Here is an 18233-nt window from a genome sequence, read left to right as displayed (position 1 = left end):
TATATATATATATATATATATATATATATATATTATTGAATTTTTACAGAGAGGAAGGGAGAGAGATAGAGAGCTAAAAACGTCGATGAGAGAGAAACATCGACCAGCTGCCTCCTGCCCACCCCCTACCGGGGATGTACCCGCAACCAACGTATATGCCCCTGACCGAAGTTGAATCTGGGACCTTTCAGTCTGCAGACCGACGCTCTACCACTGAGCCAAACCAGTTTCGGCATTTATGGCATTTTTTAACATAACCATTTCCTTAAGAGGGAATTCACAGGCAGTACAATCCACCCATTTAAAGTATACCGATCGGTGGTTTTCAGTATAATCAGGAATGTTCAACTGTCTCATCAATTTTATTTATTATTTTTTTAATGTTATATATATATTTTTTATTGATCTCAGAGAGGAAGGAAGAGGGAGAAAGTGAGAGAGTGAGAGAAACATCAATGATGAGAGAGAATCATGGATCGCTGCCTCTGCACACCCTCTCCATGTGCCCTTGATCTGAATCAAACCTGGGACCCTTCAGACCGCAGGCTGACACTCTACCCACTGAGCCAAACCAGCTGACAGATATCTGAGTTAGGCCCACACCCTTGCCAACAGGTGTTATTATCTGTGCTTTTTGCAGCAGCTCTTTACTTGTTGTTGTTGTTGTTGTTCTAGCCCTCACCTGAGGATGTTTTTAGAGAGAGTGGAAGGGAGGGGGAAGAACGGAGAGAAATATTGCTGGTAGAGAAACACATAGACTACTTGCCTCCTGCACCTGCCCTGGCCAGGGGAGGAGCCTGCAGCTGAGGTACATGCCCTTATGCTTTTGGAATCGAACCCGGGACCCTTCAGTCTACAGGCCGATGTGCTGTCCACTTAGCTAAACCAGCTAGGGCTGTACTCATTGTAAGACACTTTTAGAGAGGCGTCCATCAGTCACCTGGACTCCCCTTAAGTGACCACATGTGTCAGGGGCTGGTCTAGAATCCCCCTGTTCCCCTCCCCCCTAATCCCTCAAATTTCTGGGGTTCTAGCCAGGCTCCAAGCCACTGAGCGCATGTGCCCCAAGTAGCACATGGACAGTCCAGACAAACCCCCAGTGGTGTGGATTCTGCACACTCTGGAGTGGCCTGCCTCGCACGGCGACCACTGGCCACAGGAGGCTGTTGGAGTCTAAACCAGTTACAATGGAATGAAACCCTCCGTTGCTCACTCGCACTGACCACACTTCCAGTGCTCAACAGCCGTGTGTGGCCGGTGGCGGCCATATTGGAAGGTGTGGCTGTAACACATTCCCATCGCTGTAGAAGTCTTTTATTTTATTTTATTTTATTTTATATTTTATTTTAGGTTAGTATTGATTTTAGAGAGAGAAGAAGCAAGGGAGAGGGAGAGAAGCATTGATGTGAGAGAGAAACTTGGATAGGCTGCCTCTTGGATACCCTCTACTGGGGATCAAGCCTGCAATCTGGGCCTGTGCCCTGACTGGGAATCGAACCCATGACATTTCCATACATGGGATGACACTCAACCCCTGAGCCACACGGGTTGGGACCGTCACTGTGGAGGGTCACTGGTCCGCGCCGAGAGGAAATCAGCAGGCAGCTACATCACTCCCTGAGAGACGTGTTCCCCGAGTGGCTTTGTCTCCGGACCCCCCACACCAGTCACGCATGACACACATCCCACGACCCGTTTGGCAGTCACCCGAGGGCTCGGGATTCGAGGGGACCAGAGAGAAAAGCAGGATGCGCATGTATTTGGCGGAGAAACGCTGAGGGTTAGACTTCGAGACCTCCAGGTGGACTGTCACATTTTCCCGTGACTTCAGCGACGTTGGAGCCATTCTTTCCCTCCTCGAGGCCCCACCAGCCAGCCCCAGGGCCTGGGAGGAGCAGCACTCCACGTCCACAAGGACCTCCTTCCGGGAGGACGGCCACACCATGCGTTTCTAAGCCACACACCACCGTGTGTGCTGTTCATGGTCAGCAGGCCCTGGCCCGTCTCTGCTCCCCCTGTTACAACGCTAACCATGGAGGCAAACCATCGCCCCTAACGCCAAGGCCGCCTGGAACACGGGGTGACCCCCTGGGAAGGCGTCCCAGGCCTGGAGACAGGCAAGGGCACACGCCCTCGGCCTCGCCCACAGGCAAACATGCCTCACCTGTGTGTATCCTGGGGGCACTGGCCCGACCTCTGAGGTCGCAGCCCCGCCCGCTGCCCAGGGGAGCGGGCCCCAGGCCCGAAGCTCAGGGACCATTTCAATCCTCTGGTCCAGACGCCTGCAGTCGCTGGTCCAGACCCGGACAACCACATCCGGCAGCTGAGCAGTCCCGTTCTCCACGGAGCCCCCGCCGCCCTCTGGACCACTGTGGGCACGAGAACGGCTGCCCCGGCCTGTTTGAGAGGCGCGGCCGGTGACGTCTCAGTGGGCATCGGTCACATCTACAGCCAGGTGGCCTGCCAGTGCGGACCGGGGGCATCAGGAGCCCTGGTCTCCGGAGATGAGGGTCTCCGTCTACATCAGGACCCAGTCCGTGGTCCCCCACGAGACGCAGTGCTCTGTGGGCCCTGACCTCTCCCACCCGAGCAGTCAGCGCGGACAGGAAGTCCAGCCGGGGACCAGCATCCCCTGGCAAATGCCCCAGGAGGGGGCGGAGCGTGAGCTGGGCCCTGGAGGGTTCGAGAGGCAGGGAGGAGGCAGGGATGTGGGCGAGGCACCTGCGCTCCCCCCATCCGCACCTCGGTGGCTCTGCGTCCCCTGACCTGACCTCCGAGGTCAGGCAGGCCTCTGGGACCTGAGCCTGGCCCATCCATCTTCCTAATGAATGGCCATTCGCGATCAAAGCCCAGCTCGTGGCAATTCCTGCCACATGAGGAGCGAAACCTTTGATCCTTGCTCTTTGCTGTCTCCTCCTAATTGGATCTCAGGCAGAAAGAAAAATAACAGCCAGGCTCCCCAGCCGGAGGCCGCGGCCTTCGGTACCTCGGCCCAGGGGCCCGGCCTCCAGCAGCCCGCACCCGCTTCCCGGCCGGGGCTCCTTCATCGAACTAGAAAGACGTGGAGACGCAGCTGCCAGGCGCCGGTCGCTGCCAGGAAATCAAACCGACTCCATTCCTGCCCAGTGTTCTCCCTCCCTAATCTCCCTCCCGGGTCCCGTGCAAGACACCCTGGGCGCCACTGCGCGGCACTGAGCTGCCTGCCCCCAGGTCACTGCACACGCCGCACACCCCCACACAGGGCGCTGTGGGACCTTCCTTCCCAGGTGCTCCCCAGATCACTCCAAATGCCGGCACAACCCCCCCCCCCCAAAAAAAAAAAACAAAAAAAAAACAGGGCGCTGTGGACCTTCCTTCCCGGGTGCTCCCCAGATCACTCCAAATGCCGGCACAACCCCCGCCCTCCCTCCCCCACACACACACACACAGGGCGCTGTGGACCTTCCTTCCCAGGTGCTCCCCAGATCACTCCAAATGCCCGCACAACCCCCCCCCCCCCCCACACACACACACACACACAGGGCGCTGTGGAGCTTCCTTCCCGGTGCTCTCCAGCTCGTTCCACACAGCCGCACCCCGTCCCTGAACGGGGTGAAGGGGACATTCCTTCCCGGGCGCTCCCCAGCAGGGCGTGTCCCGGGCCCCGAGCTGGACGCCACCCCGGTCCCCGGTGCCAGAGGGAAGAACGCCCGCCTGCCCGCAGGGACAAGCTGCTCCGCAAGACGCCGCCGCGCCCTCCACGCCGCCGCGTGCGTGCGTGCTCCCAGCGGACGCCCGGTTCGGGTTCTGCCGAACCGCTGGGCGAGCCGGGGAGCTGGGCCCCGACACGCCTCCAGCCTGAGCCGGGCTTGCTGCCAGGCGTGTATGTCCTGGGTGTGGACACACGTGTGGACGCGCAGCCCCCCATTCAGCCTCTGCGGGAGAGCCAGTCCCAACACCGTCCTCGTTTGCCTGGGCGGCTCCTGCGCCTTTGCTGGGCCGAGGGCTCTGTCCCGGCTGTGCCCTGGGCTCCTCTCTGCTCCCTTGTCGCTCCACGCGTGGTGTGGACAAAGAAGCATCGTTCTCCACGGGCTCGCCCTTCGTCCCACCTTTGCCATTATGAACGTGACTATTCTAGACAGTCAGAGGGAGAGGGGGAGGGAGTGTGTGTGTGTGTGTGTGAGGGAGGGAGGGAGGGAGGGAGGGGTAGAGGGAGGGAGGGGTAGAGGGAGAGAGGGAGAGAGGGGGAGAGGGAGAGAGAGGGCGAGGGACCATTAGTCACAGAATCCATGAGCAGTAAACGCCGGCGTGTGTGATTGGTATTCAGCGCGGGCTGCGGGCCACGGCCAATGCTTAATATGTATTGAGAGCCCATCATGGACGTGGCCCCTCCTGACCCTCCGGAGGAACAGCCCTCGGGAGGCATCGCAAATGCTTTCCTCAGGAGCGGCCCCCCTCCCTGTGCGGCCAGAGGGGTCTTTAGGGGAGCTCAGAGCCACATCTCATCAGCAGGTGGCTCTCCACCCCACCGTCCAAGGCAGATGCGCGTTACACCCTGGACCGAGGGCAGAGAGACCCCGTTCACCGCCAGGCGCTGCGGACGCCGGCTGAGAGGCGCCTGCACGCACGCCCTGGGGTCGATGAGATGGGCTGTTCCTGCTCCCGCCTTCAGCATCGGCACCGCCTGAGCCGGGGCCCTGCTCGTGTCCGTGTGTGTGCCCGGGCCTGCTGCTGCCTGGGCTTCTTCTTACTCCCCGCAGCCCTCCTCTGCCGCCCCAACGGCTTCCATTTATACGTGTTTGATCTCCACGCCCCTGTACAAGCCAGGCTGCTGCTTCCTTATCTTCAGTGAGACGCTGTATTTGCTCAGCGGCGAGAGTCAAGTGCTCCCGTCTTCTCTCCCGTGAGGCAGACCACCTCCACCCCTTTGCACCGAAGGGCGGCGCACACCCACGGAAAAGGAGCCGACCGCAGAGGGGGAGCGTGGTCGCTTTTATAAGATGATCCCGTTTGGAGGCGGCCGGTGTGGCTCAGCGGTTGAGCATCGATCTAGGAACCGGGAGGTCACAGTTCAATTCCCAGCCAGGGCATGAGCTTGGGTGGCGGGCTCTAACCTCAGGAGGGGGCCTGCAGGAGGCAGCCCACCAGGGGCACTCTCTCCTCACTGACGTTTCTCTCTCTCCTCCTCTTCCTCTGTGACATCAATAAGAAAATATTTTTTAAAAATGAGCGCCTCTGGAAGAACCACCATTCTGATGTTTAAAACACAGGGGCCTCCTCCATGCCTCCTCCTCTCTGTCCCTCACCCCCCAGTGAGTCATCCGACTCCAGCCAGACCAGAGGCTCCTTTCACTCTGGACCGCGGGGAGATGGAGGCAGACAGAGGGCAGGCCCAAGTTTGAGATATATATATTTATCATTGATTTTTTTGCAGAGAGGAAGGGAGAGGGATAGAGAGTTAGAAACAGCGACCAGCTGCCTCCTGCGCACCCCCCACTGGGGATGTGCCTGCAACCAAGGCACATGCCCTTGACCGGAATCGAACCCGGGACCTTTCAGTCCGCAGGCTGATGCTCTATCCACTGAGCAACACAGGTTAGCTTCCTGTAGCTCAGCTCTCACGCACCCTCAGGCGGCAGTGGCGGCTTGCTCCGTTTCGTTGCCACAACGTATCCACCCACCTCGCTCCCCACAGACATGTAGGTTCCATGACGAGGGATGCCGTCACGGACCTTCTTCCCTAGGTCTTCCAGACGCACCGTGTGGGACCACACACCAGGGCAGCGGCACTGGGCACGGAGCAGGCACACGCTCCACAGTGTCCCAGCGTCCCCGGCCAGTTCCTGCTCCCACAGCCACGCATGAGCTCGGCGGCCGTGTCCTCGCCAGAACTGGCTGGTGTCTGCCTCATTTAGCCATGCTGGCGGGGGCGCCTCAGCGTGGCTTCCACCTGCATTTCCCCAGATGAAGGTCCCTGCATGGGAGAGGACACGCACCCACAGAGCCACGCAGGCCGGGCCGTGCGTGGGGAGGTTTCTCTGTGCTTTCTAGCCACCGCTGCTTCTCTTCGTGCGGCAGGAGCGCCTTTAGGAGCCAAAGCCAGTGGCAACCTGCATGTGTGAGACCCGTGCTCCACGGAGCTGGATCTGCCTCACAACCCCAGCCCGGCCCCTGGCCCCCAGCCCGGCCCCTGGTCCCCCAGCCCGGCCCCTGGCCCCCAGCCTGGCCCCTGGCCCCCCAAGCCCGGCCCCTGGCCCCCCCCAGCCCGGCCCCTGGCCCCACAGCCTGGCCCCTGGCCCACAGCCTGGCCCCTGGCCCCACAGCCTGGCCCCTGGCCCACAGCCCGGCCCCTGGCCCCAGCAGCCCGGCCCCTGGCTGCACAGCCCAGCCCCTGGCCCCCCAGCCCGGCCCCGCACTGTGAGCGCCGAAGGTGGGCCGTGTGCGCCCGGCGCTCTCTCTCCTCCGTGGCTGCTGTCTGTGCTCCGTGCGGGGGAGGAGGAGCCGCTGATGTTCGGTAGATAGCGGTGACGCCCGGAGGATTTATTCCAGTGGCATCTGTCGTGCGGAGTCCCTGCTTTGGAGATTTCAGTCTGACAGCCTTATGGATGGGTTTCCCCAGGCCTCCCCAGCGCTTCCCGGTGTGAGTGAAAGCCCTCCCTGCGATGACGGTGGCGTAAACACGGGCATTCAGAGAGTGCTCTCCGGGCGGGCTTTCCCCAGGGCACACAGCTGTGCAGACCCCGCAGCTGCTTTTCGGTCCCCAAGATGCGTGCACTCTCTGCCCGCTGGCCTTCGAGCACATCGTGCGCCATCCTTCCCAGCTCTGCACCGCCATCGCTGACGCGTCCTCAGTGCCTCCCAACCCCGTGTCTCAGGCACCGCCCTCCCGTGGGCTGCCTGGGGTGTTCCTTCACCCGTTCCTTCCAGCACCCGAATGCCCCTCCCCCCATCACTGCCACTCTGCACCAAGTGTTAGGATTGCCCGCAGGGATGGGCTCTGGTCCGCTCCTGTGCTCACTCCGTCCTCCACCCGTGACTCTCTCTCCGCCCTTGGGACGTGGCAGCAATGAGAGTGATTGTGGAGTGAGTGAAAATGGTGAAATAAATTCAATGGGCATCCACCTTCTCCAGCTCCCTAATGAATGATCGCATCGGGCTGGAGAGGGCACCCAGACCTAGCTTTCTACGCTTTAAAAAAAAAAAAAGAAAAAGAAAAAGGTTTTATTGAATTCAGAGAGGGAAAGAGGAAGGGAGAGAGAGCTAAAAACATCCATGATGAGAGGGAATCATGGATCCTCTGCCTCCTGCACGCCCTCTACTGGGATCAAGCTGGCTACCTGGGCCTGGGCCCTGACCAGAATCAAACCACGACCTCCTGGTTTATGGGCTGATGATTAACCACTGAGCCACACCGGCCGGACCTATCTTCCTCTCTGTCCCCTGCCCATTGTCAGGCTCCGGTCTCTGTGACCAAGGGAAACACATCCAGACTTTCTCTCCATGAAGGCTGTCTTTAAGCTCTATGACCGTGTTCCCAACGGGGGCCGCTTAGCCTCCAGGGGACAGTGGGTAACGTCTGCAGGCATTTTGGGTTTCCTGGCTGCGTGAGGAGGTGCTGCTGGCACCAGGTAGGGCGCAGGCACGCAGTTCACACCCTGTGATGCCAGGACACCCCACTTGAGAGTGATTGGCTCCAACGTCAAGAGGCTGAGGCCGAGAGCCCTGCTCCATGCATCCCCCCCACTTACCAGGCCCCCCTGAGTCACCCCCTCAGCAGTCACCCTGTCCCCTGACCTCAGTGGCTGAGAGCACTGCCCCCGAGGGGGCCGGAGGCCCTGCTTGCAGCCGTGGTCCCAGCTCCGACGCGCCCACCACGCTCCGGTGGGAACCTCCACATCCCTTCATGTGGCTACTTGACGTACAATCATTTCATGGGCAAGCACGTCTTTTCACACATGCATACAAATTCAGCAGCACAGGTGGAACGCCTCACATGAAATATTAACAATATAATTGGATTTCAAGATGCTCCAGGCAATTGTCCTCACAGGAGACAAAAACGCGCGGAGTGCTGCCCAGTCCTCAGAGCCCAGTTCCTCCTGAGCCCGAGGACGGACGGCGCCTCCATGGGGGGTGGGGAGGGAGGGAAAGCCCTGCTGCCAGCAGCCGCCAGGCCCGGGGCCCTGACCAGCCTGGCTGGTCACCTCTGCTCCGAGATGCGGTTCTCTTGTGGGTCAGCAGGACCCGGCTGCTGAGGAGCTCTGTGGCTTCATGTTCTTGTGTCTCCAGCTGTGAATTGGTGGGTGAGTTCAAAACGCCAAGGTCTAGGTCTTATTTACGTATGTTCTTTCTGGACCGCTCTCGAAGATGTCATCCATTAGATGTTGGATGGATGGATGGATGGATGCACGCATTCATGCATGATGGATGTATGATGAATGGTTGGGTAGGTGAATGGATGGATGGATGGATAGATGGATACATAATGGATAGGTGGATGGATGCATGTATGATGGATGTATGATAGAAGGATGGATGGGTGGGTGGATGGATGGATGGATGGATGGATACATAATGGATAGGTGGATGGATGCATGCATGATGGATGCATGATGGAAGGATGGATGGGTGGGTGGATGGATGGATGGATGGATGGAAGGGAGGGTGGATGGATGGGTGGATGAATGGATGGATGGATGGTGGGTGGATGGATGGATGGATGGATGGAAGGGAGGGTGGATAAATGGAAGGAAGAGAGGGAGGGAGGGAGAGAGGGAGGAGGAAGGAGGAGAAGGAAGAGGGTGGGTGACTGGATGCTCTGGCAGTCGCACTTTCCCGGCTCCTGGTTTTGGAGAAGCCCCGGCCCCACACGAGCCTCTCCTGCGGTTCGATGCCGCCGGGAGCACTGAGCCAGGGAGGCGCTGACCTTGCCGGAGGTCAGTGTCCAAGGCGGGTCTCATTGGCTCCCGCCTCCCGCATCGAAGCCGCTCAATAATCAGTCATCTGGGGCTCATTTTGCCGAGTGGACAGTTCTGAGTACTTGGCAGGCACCACACCGGACCGTCTCCTCGGCCACGGGACACCCTTTCCTGTCCTCCTTCCCGTCCCTGCAGCTCCTCCGAGCCCAGCTCACCGGCCGCCGCCGCTCAGCCTTCACTTGGCTCACAGGTGGATCGCAACCGTGGTCCCTGTCACCGTGGAGGGGCCAGGAGTGACTGCTGGCACGGTGCCCCACCATCAAGGCAGTATCCCCACCATTTGCTCCTGCACTCCCCCAGGCTCACCCTGGCCTCTGCAGAGACCTCTGAATGGCCCTTGTGTGGACGCTGGGTCTTCACAGGGCTCCCGTGCCACTGCCACGCGCGCCCGCACGCGCTTGCGCGCGCACACACACACACACACACACACACACGCACACACCAGCGTTCCCAAGGCGACAGCACGCCAGGCGGGCCCTCCGGCAGTGATTGCTGACAACCCGCTAATGAAGGGAGGCATCTGGCCGGACGGACCTCGGCACCCCCAGACAGGACCCTGCTCCATGCTCCCCGCGTCTCAGTTACTGGGGGAGCGGCTCTCAGACCCCAAAGCTTACCGAGGACGTCACTGCGGGAGCTTCCTTCTGCACCCCCACCTCTCCTTCACCCGCAGGTTTTCCTCAGTTTTAGCTACAACAGCTATGATGTGTTCAACTCTCTTTCTCTTTAAAAAAAAATATATATATATAATAAGTTTCAAAGAGGAAAGGAAAGAGAGATAGAAACATCAATAATGAGAGAGAATTGTGGATTGGCTGCTTCCTGCACGCCCCCTACTGGGGATGGAGCCCACAACCCAGGCCTGTGCCCTGACCGGGAATTCAACCCTGACCTCCTGGTTCATAGGTTGGTGCTCAACCACTGAGCCATGCTGGCCAGGCAACTCTCTTTCTTCTTAGTTCACAGACGGTAGAAACAGCAGCTGTCTGTGTGCTCTGTGCACCAGGCACGGCCGGCGTGACCTTGTTCAGTCCGCTCAGGGACGCTCCGAGGCAGACCTGGCACTGCCCCGTGTTCACACATTTTAATCAGCAGCAGCCGGGCCGCTTGCCCCCGGGGCCCTTGCCCTCGCCCAGCTGCTGCCGTCATGTGCTCAACAGAATGTGCTCTGCAAGAACCCTCATGTGACCAGCACCCGTGGGAGAACCAAGCGGTGAAGTAAGCGATGGGGAACTAGCCGTTGTGGCTCCGTGGCTGGAGCATTGGCCCACGGACTGAAGGGTCCCGGGTTCAATTCTGGTCAAGGGCAGGCACCTTGGTTGCAAGCTCCCTGGCCCTGGCTGGGGCGTATGCAAGTGGCAACCAATCGATGCGTCTCTCCTCACACATCAATGTCTCTCAGTCTCCCCCTCTCCCTTCTACTCTCTCTGAAAAACCGATGGGAACACATCCTCGGCTGAGGATGAACAGACCAACAAAGGAAAGCGAGGGAGGCACACGGTCTCCCTGGGTCGGGGCGGCGTGGCTCCGTGTCACCGGGGCTCGCTCACAGCACGGCCGCCAGATCAAAGGCCGTTCGAGCTGGGAACCCGGGCCCTGAGGCGGCCGCCGTGGGAACTCTGAGCTCCCCACACACGGTGCGTCCCGGCGGGCTGTCAGGGTTTGTGCTTCTGTGTACGCCATTTTCCTTGTCCGACATCCTCTTATGTGGCCAACCGGGTGCAAAAGCAACTAAAAAACAAAAACAAAAACATGCCGCCTGCGCCCCTCGGCGGGCCTCCTCCCCGCGCCTGATTGACAGGCCTTCACCCCACGCGTGTTTCCCAGCATCGCACACGGGGCCGCCGAGCTCGGGAACGTGTCTTCCCCCCGCAGCCCTCCCTGGTAGCACACAGGCCTTGGAAGGAGCGCGTGACCCTCCACAGTCATCGGTGGGTGTGACCGTTCTCTCAGGGCCGCTCTTGATACACACCGGACAAACAGGAAGCCGAGGCCAAGAAGCCTCTGTCGTTTAAAGTGGCTTAAAATCACACCAACATTGCCAAAACCGGTTTGGCTCAGTGGATAGAGCTTAAGGGTCCCAGGTTCGAATCTGGTCAAGGGCATGAACATTGGTTTCAGGCACATCCCCAGTAGAGGGGGGGGGGGGGGTGCAGGAGTCAACTGGTCAGTGATTCTCTCTCATCGACATTTCTAACTCTCTATCCCTCTCCCTTTCTCTCTGTAAAAGATCAATAAAATATACAAAAGATAATAAAATAAAATAAAATAAAATAAAATAAAATAAAATAAAATCGCACCAACATTGATGTGCAAGCCCCACACGGGGCCCTGTGCGGTGGGGCTGCGGCTCCGGGGCCGGCCGTGCAGGAGGACAGAGGCGGTGACCTCGGAGGAAGCCGAGTGGAGACCGAGGGCGGAGGAGGGCCAGATCCATATGGACGGGAAAGCGAGGGACGAGGAGGGGAACCGCACGCACAGGGTCTCAGTGCATCCTGCAGACCTTTCCGTGCCGCGGAGGGGAGCCTGCCTCCCGTCCCCACGGCTCTCCAGGCCACAGGGACCTGGCTCCGCCTCCAGCCAGCGCTCACGCCCCAGGAGGTGTGTGCTGTCCCGAGGCCTGGCCCGGGCCTAGAGCACGTCCTGGCTTTGGTGCATGGCGGCTGGAGGGGGACAATCGGTTATCACATGTTTGACCCGGTCAGGGCACATGCGAGAGGCAGCCATCACCCGGCCGGCGTGGCTCAGGGGCTGAGCATCGACCTGGGAACCAGGAGGTCAAGGTTCCATTCCCAGGCAGGGCACATGCTGGGTTATGGGCTCAATCGCCAGTAGGGGGTGCGCAGGAGGCAGCCGATCCATGATTCTCTCTCATTATGGATGTTTCTCGCTCGCTCTCTCCCTCTCCCTTGCTCTCTGAAATCAATATAAATATATGTATTTTTTAGAATAGAAGCAGCCACCTGAGTTGCTCAGATCGGGGCGAGTCCTCTGTCCTCCGTCCTTCTGTCCCCGGGGGGCAGTGGCCGCGCTCCGGGGCTCAGGAAGGAAGCGGTTAACCGGGCAGAGGCATTCCTCGCTGACACAGAGCAGCACACACGGGAAACCGCCACGGAGCGCTGGCTCATTATTTTCCCAATTATTCTTTAAAATCAGCTTGTGCAGCAGGCGACGGCAAAGACGGGGCCGGAGGCAGGGGCTCACGTGGGGCAGAGCTGCCTATTGCATGGTTTGTGGTGACAGCAGCACGACTGAGGGTCAGGGCCCAGGCGGCCGCCGCGCAGAATGCAGGAGGGGATGCGGGCATGGCCGCCCTCCTCCTCGGCCTCAACACAACACCGGCTGCTGGTTAAGATGCCAACACCGACTGCTGGTTAAGATGCCAACACCGGCTGCTGGTTAAGATGCCAAACACCGGCTGCTGGTTAAGATGCCAACAACACCGGCTGCTGGTTAAGATGCCAACAACACTGACTGCTGGTTAAGATGCCAACACCGACTGCTGGTTAAGATGCCAACAACACCGGCTGCTGGTTAAGATGCCAAACACATTCTCAGAAGCTCACCAGTCTCAAACCCACACACTGAGCCTGCACTTATGGGACTTGCCGGACCCGTAACACTCAGGCGAAGAGCAGATCGGCGGCTGCCAGGGGCTGGGCTGGGGGGGCGGGGGGGCTGGGTATAAAGGGCTCAGCGCACTGTCTGGGCAGTAGGACACCTACATCGTCACTCGGTTCTGATTACAGGACTGCACACATCTGTCAAAACAAACTGTGCCCTTAGAAATGTATGAACACCAGTGTATGTGAATGATACCCATATAGGCTGACTTTCTGTTTGTTAATCCTCACCGGAGGGGGTTTTTCCATTGCTCTTCATAGCGGGTGGAAGGGAGGGAGGAGGGGGAGAGTTGGGGGGAAAGAGAGAGAGAGAAACATCAATGTGAGAGAGAGAGACATCAACTGGCTGTCTCCCGCCGGGCCCCTGGATCCCAGCATCTGACGAGAGAGGACTGTCTGAGGCGTGCAGGACCCTGGCATTACTCTTCTGAAACGCTGGAGCTTGTCAGTGCTCGTTCTGGGAGCGTCTCAAAGTCCTTGCTGGATGAAGGAGCAATGTAAATGAAACACACAGAGAGGAAATGGAACAGCTTCTCCATTTGGGATGTGATTGAAGGAGGAGATACAATGGTCCTAGCCGGTGTGGCCCAGTGGATAGAGCATTGGCCTGCAGATCAAAGGGTCTCAGGTTCAGTTCCAGTCCAGGGCACGAAACGAGTAAAATTTGTGCCAGGGGCTTGGCCCTTGCAGCTGTAGCAGCTTGCCTCGGCCCTGGCTTCATCTGGAAGGTCGTCTGGAAGGACGCCTGGTCTAATTAGCATATTATGCTTTTATTATTATAAACTGTGGTTGGCAGAAGACCCAGATGGCCCCCAAAATTCTCACCCCTTGGTGCCCTTGTCCTAGATGTTCTAGCTCCTTGGAGTGCGAGCAGAACTGGTCAACATGATGGACTGTCAATTCCACAATTAAACTATGTTATCTGGCTCGGGAGTTTGTAGATGTCATTAAGGTTGCTAATCAGTTGATGTTGAGTCACTCAAAAGGGAGGCTGTCCCAGGTGGGCCTGCCCTAATCAGGTGTGACTTTAAGAAGGAGTCAGACTGATTCAAGCAGCAGAGACTACCCTGCTTTGAAAAAGCAGCCCGGCCTGCCTGGCTCCATGGTTGAGCATCAACCTGTGAACCAGGAAGTCACAGTTTGATTCCCGATCAGGGTGCATGCCAGGGTTGCAGGCTTCATAGGGGGGTTGCTGGAGTCAGCTGAGCAATGATTCTCTCTCATCATTGATCTCCCTCTCTCTCTCCCTCTTTCTAAAATCAATAAAAATCTATTTAAAAAGAAAAAGCAAACAGATGCAATATAAACTGCCTGGGGCTGTACTCAAGTGGCAAGGCCCTGTGGAGCTGAGTGCTGGCTGACAGGCATCAGGACGTGGGGATCGTGTCCTGTGACCACAGGGCCTGCAGAGAGCCTGGGCAGCAAGAGGGCGGGGGGACCCACGTGAGACCTAGGGCCGGAGGGGGCGCGTGGGGAAAGGGCCAGGAGGAAAGGCCCCTGGAGTGCAAGGAGAGAGGAAGCCCGGGACCCGGGCCTCTCCCACTGGGCTCGGACAGTGACCTCCCCTCTGAAGCCCTCTGGGCAGCGCCAGGCAGGCAGCACGGCCTCGAGGAGGACAAGACTAACGTGGGTCCTCCTGCCGCTGTCCCGGGGCCCCGGGCTCCCGCCTCCCCTCTGGGCCTCCCGGACGGCTCTCTTTGGAGACCGGGCTCATGTGCCCGGCACGGCTGCGGCGATGAATGGGGCCATTCAGGGATCCTCCGGCCCCGTCCTCCGTGCCAGCCCCGCCTCCCGCTGGCCTGCACTCGCACCCGGCCCTGGCACGGCCCTCTCCGCCCTGCCTCCCGCCCGTGACCTTCACCCAAGCCGCGTTACCACGGGTGCACACATCCTTCTGCCCAGGACTGAGCTCCCCGCAGCGAGACCCGCACGGCAGTGGTCGGGCCCCACCTGCTGGCTAACGACGTGGCAAGAACCACGCTTCTGGCTTCTTTCCACCATGTTCTGACTGCACACCTTCGGCCCTGGCTCCCCGGGCCACGGACCACGTCCCCCGGCCTGAACGGACGCCAGCACAGCCGTGCCTACCCCCGCGCCGTGAGCGTGGAAAGTCACCATCCCGGTCGGCCCAGGAGCCGGCCTCGCGCCCGGCCCGGCGGGTTCTCCGGTTGCCCTCAGGAAGGAAGCCAGCGCGGGAACAAAAGGCCGGGGCAGGTGCCAGCATTCGGGCCCCCGATAGAGCGTCGATAGGCGGAAAGGTCCCCGTCCCATAAGACAGGAGCGATCCGCAGGCTGCGTGCTTCCGAAGGGACGGGAGGGAGCGCCCGGGAGTCAGTTACCACGCCATTCATTATGCATCCGGCACACGGAGCGGTCAGGTTTCCTGCGTGTTCACTGCGGGATGGCAGCAGCCGCGGGCTCGTCCCGGCTGCGGAATGCAAATGGGCTCCGGGGGAGCCTGTGTCCCTCATTCCCACATTCCAAATCCCCGAGGTTCCTCCTCCCCCGGAGGGAGCCTCTGCGTCTGCCTGAAACCTGGAGCTCCCCTCAGACATAAAGCACCTGCTCACCGGCCGACTGAACCCGTCCTATTTACCCCGACCGGGCCCTGCTGGTCCTGCTGCCGCCCACATCCGGAAACAGAAAGGAGTTTGTTTTTAAAGGCAGGTGATGGCACGTGTATAGCTCCCAGAATACACTGAGTGGCCTGATGATGATGATCTCTGAACGCATAATAATCTATGAAAATTGTCCCCTCGGCCAGGAGTTCGACCAGCAGGCAGGCCGGACAACCGCCCATGTCCCCTCCTCCTGGCCAGGCTGGCCGGACCCCACCCATGCATGAATTCATGCACTGTGCTTATTATATATATATATATATATATATATATATATATATATATATATACATACACATACATACACTGAGTGGCCAGATGATTATGTGTTCACAGATCATCATAATAGTCTGGCCACTCGGTGCATGTAACTCACAGAACCAGGCTGCGTCACTACACGGGGACACAAAGGGTCCGACTCCTTGGAGCACTGACTCATGTTTGCACACACAGGCATGTGTCATGTACAAACCCCATCCATCCCGTGTGCTTCTCCCCACCCTGTCGCTCAAAACCTGAAATGTCTTTTTCCAAACTCCTGGGGCGAAACCCCACACAAATGACGACATAATTAGTGCAGACGGAGCCTCTGACCTGTCCATCTGCGGAACACCGCCCCCGTGTCCCCGGACGAGGCCTGTGCCCCCCGCGTGTGCCCACCCCCACCCCCACCCCCACCCCCGCGCCCGCCCAGGCCCGTGTACCTCGCAGCGGCCGGCGCTCCTCTCGGCTGGCTTCAGGCCGTGGTACAGGCGGAGGAGGCACACCTTGGCTCTTCTCTGGGAGGGGAACCAGCTGCTCTTCACGAAATCCATGACCATCACATGGTGCTTCAGCTCAGTGCTGAAGGCCCGGATCTGGAAGGCGCGGCGGGCGGCGGCCCCGGGCGGGCGGGTCCCTGCAGGGACTCCAGGGCGCTGCATGACACGCGCGATCTTGTGACTCCGGCCCTCCGGCCCGGCGGACACAATTTGCTTTGTTCCTCACGGGCGCTGAGCGCGGCAGGAGGGACCGGGGGAGCGCCCGCCGCCGGCCGGACCCGGGGCTTTCCAGCTCCCGGCTCCCGGTCCCCATCCCCAGCTGCCCCGGGGGCAGGTGAGTGCACAGGACGCTCCGGTGACCTTCACGGGCCGCGGAGAGACGCCCGCTCCCACCTGCTGCCCCGGCCGCCGGGATTCTTCTCCGGTTTCAGGCGCATGGCTCCGGCTCCCTGCGCTCACCTCCCGAAGGCACAGTCCGCCCGGCGACCGTGACCGTGACCGTGAGGCTCCGAGCGCCCCGTCTCGGGGCCCCCAACCCCGTGAGTGGTTACAGGAGCCGGGCCCAGGAGCCGCAGTGGTGTGGCTGCCGCTTACCGCTCCGGCTCTGCCACGCCGGGGCCGGAGGGACCAGCCCAGCTCCGGCCACACAAAGGGTGACTCAGCCGGCAGATAAGAGGCCCGTTCACGTGACAGAGGACTTGGGTTCTGAGCGCCTTAGAGGAACAGACCGAGGGGAGGCGGCTGGCCGACACAGTCCCCAGCCCCCCCGAGCCTCGGTCTCCCAACACCTGTCTTCCAGGGCGGTGGGGGCTGGGGAGCGGATCGGGGACCTGAGGAAGGAGCCAGGGCAGCCGGTCATGTCTCCCCACGCCAGCCCCGTGCCCCGGGCTGCCCCTGACACGTCCATGCCGTGGAGTGGACGTCCGCACGGCGCTGAGGGCGACTGGTCCTGACCCATGGCCATGTGGACACGCAGGTGGTGACAGACTCCTTCGCGTGGCGTGGCGTGTTTGGTGCCATCTCTGTTGGCCCAGCACCACTCGAGGGGAAACCGCTGGCCCGGGGTCAGGAGCCGGAGGAGGGAGCTAACCAGACGCCCTGGCTGTCTCCAGCCCATAGACCGCCCCCCTCTGCTAGCAGCTTCCTGGGCTTCAGGCAAAGATGTTCACCCCCACCCAGTATTCCCCCTCCCACAGAGAGGCCCCCGGAATTCCCCCTCCCACAGAGAGGCCCCCGGAATTGCCCCTCCCACAGAGGGGCCCCCGGAATTGCCCCTCCCACAGAGGGGCCCCCGATATTTGTTTCCCCATCTGACAGCCAGGGGCAGGTGAATGGAGAAGTGATTGCAAATGACTGTCCTGAGGAGTCCCTGCCCGCAGAGGGCCCCACGCCCCGCACACAGCAGGCACGGAGCATGCGCCCCGGGGGAGGGCTGCCACAGATGAGACTCTGAGAAGCCCTCCTGGGAGGAAGACACAGTGTCCGGCCGTTTGTTTGTTTGTTTGTTATTGATGTCAGAGAGGAAGAGGAGATAGAAACATCAATGATGAGAGAGAATCATCATCGACCCGCTGCCTCCTGCACACCCCTCCTGGGGATGGAGCCCACATCCTGGGCATGTGCCCTGACCGGGAATCGAACCGTGACCTCCTGGCTCAGAGGTCGATGCTCAGGCCCTGAGCCACGCCAGCAGCTTGGAGGGGGCAGGGGCATTTCGCCGTTTCCTTGTATCTCCGTCCACTGTGCTCACGGGCGACTCCTCTGCCGAGATCATTACTCTGATGGATAGGTTGAAGCCCCGATTTTATTCTATCTTGTCTCGGCCTGCCTCCGTCCTATCAATCAAGTCACTCACTCCGCGGAAGCAGCCCGGCTCACAGGGCAGAGCCGGCTCCTCCCGCCGCAGGCAGCCTGCTCTCATCCATCTTGTGGCGGCTCCTTCCCTGCCCTCCGGGATTACACGAGCATCCGCACGCGTTAAAGTAGAGAAACAGACAGCCTCGTCGGCGGAGCCACCTCTACATAAAGCAGGGCCGCCGAGGCCTCGTAAGGCCCCGCAGACAAGACGGGGCTACACGCGGGGTGCAGGGCCGCGCCCCACCCGCAGCCGTCCTCCCCGCCAGCCCCGGGCACCGCAAGAGGGTTCGAGTTGGGTCACGCTGGAAACACCCAAAAGGACCTGGATTCTTTTTTCTTTTTTTCTTTTTCTTTTTTAAATAAACTGGTGTTGACGGATTTGCTGCGGTGACTCCCAAACCGATCCCGAGAATATTG

The 18233-nt window shown here is 60.0% G+C and overlaps 1 protein-coding gene across 1 annotated transcript in view; it reads right to left on the bottom strand.

Moving 5' to 3' along the window:
- LOC311632725 ((E2-independent) E3 ubiquitin-conjugating enzyme FATS) overlaps positions 1-16503 on the bottom strand; it is a 62186-nt gene extending 45683 nt beyond the window's left edge. Inside the window, exon 1 of the mRNA XM_084904498.1 lies at positions 15903-16503. Within this exon, the coding sequence (XP_084760624.1) occupies positions 15903-16121 (219 nt within the window). The 5' untranslated portion in view covers positions 16122-16503. The remainder of the gene's footprint in view (positions 1-15902) is intronic.
- Positions 16504-18233: the final 1730 nt, after the last annotated feature.

Source organism: Pipistrellus hanaki (assembly GCF_964339955.1).
Source record: "Pipistrellus hanaki genome assembly, chromosome: 14".
In the NCBI taxonomy this organism is placed as follows: Eukaryota; Metazoa; Chordata; class Mammalia; order Chiroptera; family Vespertilionidae; genus Pipistrellus; species Pipistrellus hanaki.
The sequence above is the reverse complement of the archived record's forward strand: the minus strand, read 5'-3'. Positions and strand labels throughout refer to the sequence as shown.